General features: G+C 44.7%; 2 protein-coding genes across 2 annotated transcripts in view; both read right to left on the reverse strand.

Moving 5' to 3' along the window:
- LOC142785365 (huntingtin-interacting protein 1-like) overlaps positions 1-8,303 on the reverse strand; it is a 123,068-nt gene extending 114,765 nt beyond the window's left edge. Inside the window, exon 1 of the mRNA XM_075883840.1 lies at positions 8,058-8,303. Within this exon, the coding sequence (XP_075739955.1) occupies positions 8,058-8,144 (87 nt within the window). The 5' untranslated portion in view covers positions 8,145-8,303. The remainder of the gene's footprint in view (positions 1-8,057) is intronic.
- A 1,927-nt stretch (positions 8,304-10,230) lies between these two features.
- Positions 10,231-13,410, reverse strand: part of LOC119170139 (anaphase-promoting complex subunit 7) — a 51,816-nt gene continuing 48,636 nt past the window's right edge. Inside the window, exon 16 of the mRNA XM_037421197.2 lies at positions 10,231-10,542. Within this exon, the coding sequence (XP_037277094.2) occupies positions 10,480-10,542 (63 nt within the window). The 3' untranslated portion in view covers positions 10,231-10,479. The remainder of the gene's footprint in view (positions 10,543-13,410) is intronic.

Raw genomic sequence — 13,410 nt, forward strand, 5'->3', positions numbered from 1 at the left:
AGAAAGGAGGAGGCTACTGTACTGCATTATCATATTTGCATACCGTATTTCCACAGCTTGATAAAAGACTATTGATGAAGCATGCTCCACAAAACCGCAACCGTCTTCCTTGCATGAAAGGCCTTTTTCTTTCTCTCACATCACATGTATTAGTGCTCCATACTAGGTGGGGAAACCATATTTGAAAGCAAAGTACACTAGAGAAGGCATAAACCTTGTCTTATTCATAGCGGTGGTAAACAGAATGTACATAAGGAAATAAAAGAAAGTTTCTAGTGATCAATCAACCTGGATGCATGTTGTCTGCATGTACACAAAGTTTTGCATTCTTTTGTGTTGCTGTGGTATGCTGGTAATGCCTGCTTAAACATAAGCCATTCTACCTGTACGCTGCACTGAAGGAAGCATAGACAGAAAACAACACTTGCTGCTGAGTGAGTTGGTTCATAACATTAATGTTGCTACTATGGCTGTGAAACCCTATTTTTGTAACATGCATAATGAAGGAGATAGTCGAACAGTGGTGTTAACTTAGCGAGAAAGTCACTAAATTTAGTGTCTTTTCGGTCGTGCTAGCGACAATTCTATCTCTTTGGGGTCTTTTTGGGGGACTTCCAGGATCCGAAGTAGCCTGTTCTAAAACAGACATATAAAATTAGGAAAACTGTGAGAACAGTGTAATGCTCGAAACGATCTTCAATAGATGAGGCCAAAGCAAACAGGATCAAGCTGCTTGTGGCGCTGCAATCTTTAGCGTGCCATGTGGCCGTTCCAAGACGGACGAAGTGGCTACGAACAGCTCAGGTTACTGCAAACAGGTGGACTACAGCTGCTCACCGGTTCACAGTGGTGTAGCCAGGATGTAGTAGTGCAGTCCTACTTCACTCGCCACAACAGAAATTGATTTAAAATATTGTTTAAATACACAATAATCTCTTCACACACTTTATCATGTAAAAACTATCAAACTAGCAAGAAATTATCATAATCAACATTGTTTAGCAGCTTTTGGCTAAAATTGATGACCTTTAGAAAGCGCCTTGACTAATTTCCCAAAAAGAGTTAAACCACTGCTCTATGACACATGGGCAGTAGTGACAAATGCTGACACAAAGGTTAGTTTATCATACTTCAAAACTACTTAATGCCATTGCTCTAATCTTTCATGAACAGCAAGATAAAGTGAACTCACCGTGGTCGAATATAGTGTGCCTCATGTGGTTCGATAGTGTACAGTATGTGTAACGCTTCATTGCAATATGCACTCATTCAACCAGCCATTTTCTTCCTTTTATACGACATATAAACTTGTTATATGTATATACACCCCAATACAAAAAAGGCGCATTATTTTTTTTTTACTCTTCTCCATGACAGTGATCTCAATGTCAGTTTATAGAAACTTGCATGCAAAGCGAACCTAAATATCCCTGAATTACAATTTCCCGTGTTGGAAAATTCCAGCGGTATGCAAACAAGTTGATCGATTTATTCCTTTCTTTTGCTTTTTGGTGACCCAACTTGGGTGAGTGCGTCTGTTTCAATAGGAAAACACTACACATAGCTCCTATGTATCAGTAAAAGCATTTCAAGGTGAAGAGTAACTTCTACTCAATATTTACTTTAACGAAGCTGTTCTGATCAAGGAAAGGGGACAACTGTGCATGAGAGATCGACACGGGTCGAAAAGTTGATACTTTATATTTGTTTGTTTATTTTACATTTTGTGCACATACCACCCAGTAGCCCGAAAGTGAACTTAGTTTTTTATTAACTGCATAGTTTAGGAGGAAAAAAATATTGAACTTATTTTGTACAGAGGAACCAATTTCGTCCCTTGTCATTTTCGAAAGTTAACGACGATATAATAACACAAACATTAGCTTCATGACGGCTTTCTTCCTAGTAAATATACACGTAATGAAGCAGCATTGTTTGAAGCTTGTAGGCTGAAGCAAAGTGCTTCTGAAAGATGTCTAAACAGGTGACATTTTTTAAAAGTTGTTTGACTTGAGATTTTTTTCCTCCTAAGCTATACAAGGTAGCGGCGATGGCGTAGTGGTTAGAGCATCCGCCTCGCATGCAAGAGGTCCGTGGTTCAAATCCCGGTACCGCGCAGTTCCCAACCGGATTAAAAAAAAAAATCCGCGTTTTGATGGAACTGCATTAAGAGGCCTGGGGTGCGGCCTCACCGGCAAACACCGCCGAAAACGCACTCCCTCACCAGAGAAGGATTGGCCACCCTGGTGCAGTATCTGGCCACTACCTCCCACATGCTTACGTCAAACAACTCACGGCCCTCAGTCCCCAGCAGCTGCGAAGCAACTGACCACGGCGGCGGTCAGATCTGCAACGCAGCAGAGGGTGCTAAGAATCTCTGGATCCGGACAGGCCGCCATTGGAACCTGAACTTGGCAACGTTTAATGCTAGAACCTTATCTAGTGAGGGAAGTCTAGCTGTACTATTCGAGGAGCTAGAGGGTGTTAAATGGGATATAATAGGGCTCAGTGAGGTTAGGAGGACAGATGAGGCCTATACGGTGCTACAGAATGGGCACGTCCTTTGCTACAGGGGCTTGGCAGACAGAAGAGAACTTGGAGTGGGGTTCCTAATTCGCAGAAACATAGCTGGCAACATAGAGGAATACTATAGCATTAATGAAAGGGTGGTAGGTATCGTAATTAAACTGAATAAAAGATACAAGATGAAGGTAGTACAGGCTTACGCGCCTACATCCAGCCATGATGACGCTTCAGTTGAAAGCTTCTACGAAGACGTGGATTCGGCAATGAGTAAGGTAAAAACACAGTATACTATATAGTGATGGGCGACTTTAATGCAAAGGTAGGGAAGAAGCAGGCTGGAGACCAGGCAGTAGGAGATTATGGCATCGGTACTAGAAACGCCAGAGGAGAGCTACTAGTAGAATTTGCAGAACGCAATAATTTACGGATTTTGAATACCTTCTACCGAAAACGAGAAAACCGCAAGTGGACATGGAGGAGCCCTAATGGCGAAAATAAGAACGAAATAGACTTTATAATGAGTGCACACCCTGGAATCGTGCAAGATGTGGAAGTGATTGGCAAGGTACGATGCAGTGACCATAGAATGGTACGGTCTCGAATTCGCCCAGACTTGAAGAAGGAACGGCAGAAACTGATACGCAAGAAGCCAATAAATCAGCTAGCACTGAGAGGGAAAGTACAGGAATTCAGAGTGTCGCTGCAGAACAGGTACTCGGCTCTTAGTGAGGAAACCAACCTTAGCGTAGATACAATGAATGATAATCTGACGAGTATCATTACGGAGTGTGCAGTGAAAGTTGGAGGCAGGGTAATTAGACAGGACACTGGCAAGCTTTCCCAGGAAACGAAGACCCTAATTAAGAAGCGTCAAATCATAAAAGTGTCAGGTACAACAGACAAAATAGAACTGGCAGAGCTTTCGAAGTTGATTAATAGACGTAGAGTATGCGATGTAAGAAGGTATAACATGGAGAGAATTGAACACGCTCTGAAAAACGGAGGAAGTGTCAAAGCATTGAAGAGGAAACTTGGGATAGGCAAAAGTCGGATGTATGCACTAAGGGACAAAGAAGGCAAAATAACTACCAATATGGATAGGATAGTTAAAATAGCAGAGGAGTTTTACAGAGATCTGTACAGTAGCCGAGACAACCACGACCTTAATACTATAAGAACTAGCAGTAACCCAGATTACACCCCACCAGTAATGATAGAAGAAGTCAGAAAAGCTTCGGAGAGCATGCAAAGGGGCAAGGCTGCTGGTGAGGATCAGGTAACATCAGATCTGCTGAAAGATGGAGGACAGATTGTGTTAGAAAAACTAGCCACCCTGTTTACGAGGTGTCTCCTGACGGGAAGAGTACCAGAGTCTTGGAAGAACGCTAACATCATCTTAATACATAAGAAAGGAGATGACAAGGACTTGAAGAATTACAGGCCGATCAGCTTGCTCTCTGTAGTATACAAGCTATTTACAAAGGTAATTGCTAACAGAGTAAAGAAAACATTAGAATTCAATCAACCAAAGGAACAAGCAGGATTTAGAACAGGCTACTCAACAATTGACCACATTCATACTATGAATCAGGTAATAGAGAAATGCTCAGAGTATAACCAACCCCTATACATAGCCTTCATAGATTACGAGAAGGCGTTTGATTCAGTAGAAATATCAGCCGTCATGAAAACACTGCGGAATCAGGGCGTAGATGAAGTATATATAAACATTCTGGAAGAAATCTACAGGGGATCAACTGCAACCATAGTGCTTCATAAAGAAAGCAACAGAATACCAATCAAGAAGGGTGTAAGGCAGGGGGACACAATTTCCCCAATGCTCTTTACCGCGTGCTTACAGGAGGTTTTCAGAAGCCTAGAATGGGAACAGTTAGAGATAAGAGTCAATGGAGAATACCTTAGTAATCTGCGCTTCGCCGATGACATTGCATTGCTGAGTAACTCGGGGGACAAATTGCAACTCATGATTACGGAGTTAGACAAGGAGAGCAGAAAGGTGGGGCTTAAAATTAATCTGCAGAAAACGAAAGTAATGTACAACAACCTCGGCAAGGAGCAGCGCTTCGAGATAAGTAATAGTGCACTTGAAGTTGTAAAAGACTATGTCTACTTAGGGCAGGTAGTAAACGCAGAGCCGAACCACGAGATTGAAGTAACTAGAAGAATAAGAATGGGGTGGAGCACATTCGGCAAGCACTCTCAAATTATGACAGGTAGTTTGCCACTATCCCTCTAGAGGAAGGTATATAACAGCTGTATCTTGCCGGTACTTAGCTACGGAGCAGAAACTTGGAGACTTACAAAGAGGGTTCAGCTTAAATTGAGGACGACGCAGCGAGCAATGGAAAGAAAAATGGTAGGTGTAACCTTAAAAGACAAGAAGAGAGCAGAGTGGATTAGGGAACAAACGGGGGTTAAGGATATCATAACTGAAATCAAGATGAAGAAATGGACATGGGCAGGGCATGTAGCGCGTAGACAGGATAACCGCTGGTCATTAAGGGCAACTGACTGGATTCTCAGAGAAGGGAAGCGGGTTAGGGGGAGACAGAAGGTTAGGTGGGCAGATGAGATTAAGAGGTTTGCGGGTATAAGTTGGCAGCAGCATGCACAGGACCGGGTTAACTGGCGGAACATGGGAGAGGCCTTTGTCCTGCAGTGGACGTAGTCAGGCTGATGATGATGATGATGAAGCTATACAAGCTGGTGTTTGATAACTTGGTGACCTATTACAACATAACGTTTGCAATATTGCCTGTCAATACCAAGGCTGTACTTCTAACACATAATTTTATAAATGGTTTCAAACTTTCGAATTCGTCGACAATAAAAATCAATATTTAAAAAACCCTACCTTTGATTTTTCTTAAGATCTCATAAAATGTTCTTCAGAAATTATAGAAAAAGAATAATAAAAAACATATTGCATTATTTTATTTGCAGCGACAATATTACAGGTGGAAGTTCCAGCTTTTTGAGAACGCACTTAGTGTTATAAACGGTTGAGAAATCAAGCTAAAAAAAGTGGGCTTGAGCTTCTGAGTCGTTTGAACTGGACCATATTTACAGAGAAAAAGCAGATTTGGTAAACGGGAATGACCGTTTTAAGTGGGCCCTTCTAAAATACTTCAATTTGCTGTTTCAAGCCGCGGCTTGAGACTCCTAAGTTATTAACTCCTCAGTTGCTCACCTTGGTTACATGAGACAGCTATTTAAGTCATCTGCTTTTAGCGTTTTGGTACAGTACACTTTAATGGGAATAGGCTCGCGAGAGAATCCACCGAAGCATAACGAACATTGACATTTAGTAGCGCTGCTGCCGTTTCCTCAACCTGAACACGGTTTAGCGTTTCTTTTCCCGGTCACCTGCTCAACAATTTCGTGCACACCCCCTCTTGTAGGCAATGCATATCATAAGGTTTCAACTATAAGAAATGGTAAGAAATCTGTAATTTTAACAAAACATAATTTAGGGATTAACAAAACTTCCCTCTTACACCTAAAAGTGGAAAGCTTGGGAGTGATCAAGCCGGCATCTGAAATGAAGGTGTTTTGAACACACCATGACTTTTGTTCAATGCATTCCTCAGCTCAAGAGGGGATCAGAGAAGGGGTCATTCCAAGTGTTCGTGCACTATCTTCCGTGGTCCTATGCTGGTGTTAGAGCGTTTTAATTTATCGTGTTATCTGCAAATATGTACGGATAGCCTTAGAGTGTGTCATTATGTATGGATAATCCAGCATTAAAGCTAAGTGAAGCGCACCAGAAATTCACCTTTACAGAAATTTATTCCTCAATGTGTTAAATCTGCTTCCCCTCTGTAAGTATGGTCCTGTTCAAATGACTCAAGAGTACAAGCTACCTTTTATAGCTTGATTTCTCAACCGTTTATTGCACAAAGTGCGTGCTCGGAAAGCTGGAACTCCACCCGTAATATTGTCACTGCAAATAAAATAATGCAATATGTTTTTTTTAATATTCTTTTTCTATCATCTGTGAGGAACATTTTATGAAATTTTAAGAGAAATCGAAGATGGGTTTTTTTAAATATTGATTTTTCAATGCGCTTTACTGTCGACAAATTTGAAAGTTTGAGGCCATTTATAAATTTATGTGTTTAAGGTACAGCAACGGTATTGACAGACAATATTTTAAACATTATGTTGTAATAGGTCACCAAGTTATCGAACACTAGCTTGTATAGCTTAGGAAAAAACAAAACCTCAAATCAAGCAACTTTTAAAAAATGTCACCTGTTTAGACATCTTTCAGGAGCACTTTGCTTCAGCCTACAAGCTTCAAACAACGCTGCTTCACTCTTCATTACGTGTACATTTACTAAGAAAAAAGTCGTCTTCATCAAGCTAATATTTGTGTTATTATATCGTCGTTAACTTTCGAAAGTGACAAGGGACGAAATTGGTCCCTCTGTACGAAATAAGTTCAATATCCCCCCCCCCCCCCCCTAAACTATGCAGTTAATAAAAAAAAACTAAGTTCACTTTCGGGCTACTGGGTGGTATGCGCACAAAATATAAAATATCAACTTTTCGACCCGTGTCGATCTCTCGTGGAATCACCCTGCAGTCTTATTTGTAGCCATGCTGAATGTATTCGACGCGTTCTCGTCTCAAAGTACGGCTTTGTGTATACCCTCCTATCAACCAGTGGCACCCATTCGGCAAACGGTGACCGTCAGCTGGCCGGTTGCCACATACCGCACAAGCATGCATACGCTAACATACACATATATACATATATACATATAAAGTAAAGATGACGTGAGCGAGGTCGCGGTTATCCTTTTGCCGTGGTCAGCTATCATCGCACGCGCGCGTGAAAACGACCGCGCGCCCACCAAGCGACTGTTCACCCCCTCGGCCGCACCCCACAGCTCTTCGTGTCGCCGACCCCCGAAAATAGCGCGACAGGCGTGCTCGCACCGATCACAGGCAGACCGCTTCTCGGAAACGGTATTCCGCACACGAACCAAGCACTACGTGCGCGCGTTGAAAGGAAAAGCCTCGTAAAAACGAGGAAAATATCTCGATCGCTCGACCCGGAGATCGCCCCTAAACGAGTCGCGGTCGAGGATGGGCGCATACGCCCACGAGTAGTGTAGTACGGTCAGTTCCCCTTGCGAAGGGCGGGTGTTGTGGGAGATACGACCAATCATACATCATCGCTTCCTGGCAAGCGCCACTCGATACGGTTCGCGCGCACTTGTCTGTGCCAGCAATCGCGACGACACACACACGCATGTCGCTCGAAACAAGACGACGTAAACATTTCGATTGACGTAGCGCATCCGCTCTATCGAACAAAAAGAGCCCCCGGCGTGCGGAAGTCACACCGCCGCCGCATACAGTTTCACGCTGCTGACCCCGAAAACGAGCAAAACCGATGCTGCCCAGCGCATTTACAACCGGCGAAAAGTACAAACTAGAAAGGCCAATCGCGGAGGCCCATGTTTTCTCCAAATCGAGCAGGGGCGACAAGAAAGACTCACTTGGGACTTCTCAAAGTTCTCTTTCTCCTGATCCAAACTGTTGGTCCTGCGCTGCGTCAGCGCCTTGGGAAGCGGTAGCGTAGACATGGTGGAAACGAGGCTCGTTTCTGAGAGCCCCGTCCGTATGCGTGCGGTGTACCCTCGGGCCACGGGCAGACGCGGTGTTTTTCTGTCAACCTCGGACGGTCGCAACACAACTACCACCACCACCTCCACGGAAACACAGCGAGCCGCACACACCACAGCAGCAGCTGCCTAGCAGCAGCAGCGGCAGTAGCCGAAAGTTGTCATTGGCGTTGATTGCGATGGCAGTGCCGCTGCGTGCGCGTAGAAACTCACCGCTTCAGCGGGAACTGTTGCTGACCGTCGTTCTTGACGTTTTCGAGTTATTTCCCCTTTCCCGCCGACACTGAGCGAGCGGCGGATGTTTAGACGCTCTGATTCACACGCGAAGATAGCGGGGCGCGCGTGCATACCATATGCGCGGCCGCGCCTTTCGAACGAGCGCCACAATCTACATAATGTGTTCACGCTTGCGAAAGCCGCCGTTCAGCGCTGCGGTGAGTGCCGGAATAATAGCTAACGGCCTCGAACCGTATCCATTGACTGTTCATTTGCATCTATGTTCTGCTTCGGGCCCGAAGGGTCGATACTCGGCACCTACAAAGACCATTTGCCGAAGCATTAAATACTCTGAATCCAACTCTAAATGTGCGGTTGATGCAGTTCTTGTGCAGGTATTGGTGTGGGGTGCGGTAACTGCAGTACTAATAGTGACGAGACGGAGGATGTGTGCAGCACGGTCGATTCAGCGATTCATGTGGCAATCGCGCGCTTGCCGAGATGGTAGCGCCCCCCTAGCGGAGCAGCACTCTGCCGAATGTTTCAGGAGCGTTTTTCGCTACTTTAGGTCAATTATTGCGATTAATTCTTGGTAATTTGTTTAGTTATATTACTTTGACTTCGCTAATTATTTAACACAGACATTGAGCATTCTTAGCCTCGGTTTAGGACTGTATTGACCAATGTGTGACCATGCAATGCAAGACTTTAGATGGACGATAACCTGGGCACCTTGAGTGCTATGCACTCAAAATTAAATTGATATAGAAAAGTCAATTTTCATTCATTCTGTGAGTTACTTGGCTTGTTTTGATGCTCAACATAGCAATTGCATTCGAGCAAGGATTTGTATGAGATGCGACTTGGCCGTGACGGCTTTTCATAGCTAGAGAACAAGCACCAACACAGACAGCGTGGGTGCGACTTACAAATTCTGTTTTTTTTTTAAATGCAAGCCTTCAGTTACTGCACAAACGTACGTAAAAGAGCAACATGCATTTGAGCTGCGACAGGACTGTGGAGAACCACTGTCCATGGTGAGGAGGACCAGGAGAGCATGTGCCAGCCCGTGATGGTAGATTTTAGGCGTGGCCACATGGATTGAAAAAGGGCCACGACAGCCAATTTTCTATTGTAATCTCTGTTACATGGGTTAATCTTTGTACATTCACAGATTATGTGGCAAAATATTAGCCCATTAGGATGCACATTTAATTTATAACAGAGTAGTTTAATAAACCTGCAAGTAGTCTGAGAGTCCGGCACACTCTAGGGCCATGACGTAACAAACAGTTAGCTGTGAGAGCGTCTGCATTCTGTAGAACGATATTGTTCTGTAGTCAGCTACGTGTGAGAGATATTTTAGCTTCCGTCGGTTTGGCACCGAAATTGAACCATTTTCATTAGCTGAAACATTGGTAGAATAAGCCGGTTCCATTCTTTGCTGCACTTGATGTCATATGTGCCATGGCAAAATAGCAATCGCCGATAGTGGCCGGATTTTACAGCCGGCGATTTATTTCTCGGGCTTGTTTTGCACAGATATATTTTTATGGCCCACTCTTTTATGGCCAACTTCTCACAACCTTTACTTCTAGTTTTCACCAGAAACGACAAATTGTTGGGTGACCATGTGATGGCCTCTTTAAAAGCCCCTCTGTAAAATTCACCACTGCATCGGTGGCATTAGCCTTTGTACTCCCTTACCACAGTCCAGAAAAGATTCAAGTGCTCAGTCAGTCATTGCAAGGTCTTGCAGTCATATGCAGTAGGATTATCATGTAACATGCTTTGGCACATGCGAACAATGAGTGAGACTGTCACAAAAAACTCTTGCAGTGAGACCTTTATATCTCTTGTGAAGTCAAAAAATACACGCAAAGTCAGACTCACAGGTCAATGGACCAGAGTCGGTCCTTACATAATCTTGAACTCACAATGTGTGCTGTGGGCAGTGTAGGTGGCAGATTTCCTCAATGCGGATTTCCCCACTAATCCACACGGGGCACACGATTCCCATAAATGCACGTGACACACTAGCTAACAACACTTCTTTTACTACAATGTCTGTGAGTGTCCCTCAATTATAAGAGTACTCAACGTCCGACCACACGGCTTCCACTTCACTTTCTTCCAGTTCATTCTGAAAGGAAATAGAAAATGCAGTGAAATAATTGGCATGTAAATACACTACATTCAATCCACAGGATAATGCAATAAACTGTGATTTATTTATAAGCATGGTCATGGAGACGTGCACTGCTTTTATGGCATGCAACCATCTTAAATTGACCTCAGTATTGGAATTAATAGCATCAGAGATCTCCTGTTACAATAATTTTAACAGCAAAGCTGTTCCAGCTCAGTGTGAAGTATTTCACTGTGCACAGAAACTGTCCTCATGATGAATAAGTACTTCTAAAACCTTGTTACAAAAAGGTCACGCCTACCTCGAAAGTACTTTGTTTTATCTGAAAATTCGTTATAAAGGTATATAGTCGAACCCCACAACAACGAACGCTGCTTCAAAGAAATTTACGCTACAAGGAAAAATTCTCGTTTCGCCTTCAGCAGTTCATAGGAGTCAATGCATAAATACTGTCGCCACAACGAACAATTTTTCTTCTGCCGTCCGCTCCAACGAAATTTAACGGTGCAATTCCAGGCTCAGATATGTAATTTTATGCAGTAAACACAATCTTTAACATTTTGATGATTTTAAGATGTGTTTTAGACTTTGTCATTGTATTTTCAGAACCTAAAAATACATCGACAATGTCTAAAACACATGTTGGCACCACCAGCCGCTGTTTACTAAGCATGGGTGCCGCTGTTGCTCGATAGCAATGGCAATGAGACTGCCCTGCTTTTACCACTGGCTTTCTTTTGAGCCGCAGGCGATCCGACGCTGAAGCTCAGTCGCTCAGTTCAAGGTTTTCTTCACACAGCTGTTGGGTGCAATCACGGAACGATGCGTTTTCCGATACCAATGCTTATGATTCTGTTTGCACTTGGCCAGTGTGGTAACTAATCAGAGTTCATTTGCATTATGAGCAAAATCAGCCAGCCGCGAGTGATGGATAAGAATAGCATAAAATAAGGCAAAAGTCACCGCTCCACGATACCCCGCCTCCATCTCGGCGTTGTCTGATACATTTGATGGTGAACAGCTGCTGGTGCTTATGTGTTAATGCAACTGTTAGGTTCATTCACGAAACCCGTTGTGGCCATTGTTTCAGCGTGCTTCTCACCATAGCGTCGCAAAGCATAGGTGAGAATCGCGTCGTGACGCTCCTGGGAAAAAATAGGAAGCAGCCAACACTTTTTGAATTTTGGGAATAAAAGTTCCTTTGTTTGGCTAGCTCAAATCAGCTATAATTTTTCGATTTCACTACAACGAGATTTTCGCTTCAACGAAATGTTTTCCACCCCCCAACCCCCCCCCCCCCCCCCCCCCAGTTTCATCGTAGTCGGTTTCGACTGTATTTTTAACACTGTATCTAGGAAATTATTCTTCGCTTACTTCGTTACACCCGATAATTCGTTATATTGAGGCTTCAGTTGTGGGGTACACGTATCCCGAAGGACTACGGCCACCAGCGTGGGTCCGGTCTTACAAGCCGCGGGGCACGCGTTAACCGTCGCCGTGGCGAGAACACGATACTGCTCAAGTTGCAACACTTTATTGTGGCAACACCAAACGCAGTACAGCCCGTTGCAAAAAGGCGCGGCGGGAAAGCAAGTAGGCTTATCCACGCCACGGGCACAAAGTACTACACAGGGTGCCACGAGCACGTCTCCGCGGTAAAGGTAATCCACGGAGACGCCGGGACAAAGGGCCCGGTTGCTGGAGCGAGGGCAAAGGCGCTCGCGTTGGCTTCGGAGGGAGACGGGTCGGCGTAGCTAGGCCACGCACTAGGACACCGTACTGCCCTTCGGCCGTGAGTACGCAGCGGGGCAACAAAAAGTGAGCGTTCGCCTCGGGCGCGAGGCGCCGTCGGCGAAGTCCGACGAGCCCCCGAGTGACGGGAGTCGACGGACGGAAAAGATAGCGTGGCTCACCGTCTGCTGTCCCGGAGAGTACTCACCGCTCCCGACGCAGTGCGCGAAAACCTCTCGCGAGTCCCCGCGCGCGGCGCCACAGTCAACATCCGCTTCCGGGTGAGGGAGTTAAACGTCACTCCGCTCACCCACCACGGCAGACAGCACAGGAGAGCAGACATGTCGGGACATGAGAATGGCAGAAAAGGCGGGAAAGCCCGCGCAAAGGCAGCGGGCTAGCCTCAATTCCCACACAGTGTATGTGCCACACAATATGGACACTTCCCCATATTGTGTGGTCATACTGGCGATCAGACTAGTGCGCTAGATCATACTGGCACGCTTTTCGAAAGTTACCTCATCGTGTTCGTTCTTTGCCATTACACTCAAACCTCGTTATAATGTAATGAGATATAACAAAATAATGGATATAACAAAGTAAATAAAACTCCCTCTGAAAGCTCCATTGAGAACCATGCATTTTAAGCCTCGTTATACAGAAGTAAAATTGACCACTAAATGGATATAACAAACTAGATTAGTCTATCAATAGTCTATAATAGAAAAGCGACCATAGTGTGTTAAGTGCATCGTTTTCTGCAGAGTTTGACGCTCATTCGGCGCAGCTCTTTCAAAACTACCGCGCAGACCTTACAGCCAAGCCACATGCAGCCGAGAGAGCTGTCTACCTCACACGGCCAGCGGAAAGGATTGAGGAATCGCTCAGTGGGTCACATGAATGAGAAGTGGCGCAAAGCGATTTCCCTCTCCGTGCCTTAAAGACGACGGCAGCAACTGCATCTCCACTGCTACTCTCTGCAGCTTTCTTTTTTTTCCCTCTCTCTTCGCACGCGGCCTTGAAAGCAGGGTCTCTATGAGTAGAAACGGAAAAGGGAGAAGCGTGGCACAGGCACGTCGCAGATCGGCATTTGAGAAAGAGCAAACAATCTGCCACAGTCTTTTCTTTTAT

This window comes from Rhipicephalus microplus, unplaced genomic scaffold (genome assembly GCF_043290135.1).
Source record: "Rhipicephalus microplus isolate Deutch F79 unplaced genomic scaffold, USDA_Rmic scaffold_21, whole genome shotgun sequence".
Lineage (NCBI taxonomy): Eukaryota > Metazoa > Arthropoda > Arachnida > Ixodida > Ixodidae > Rhipicephalus > Rhipicephalus microplus.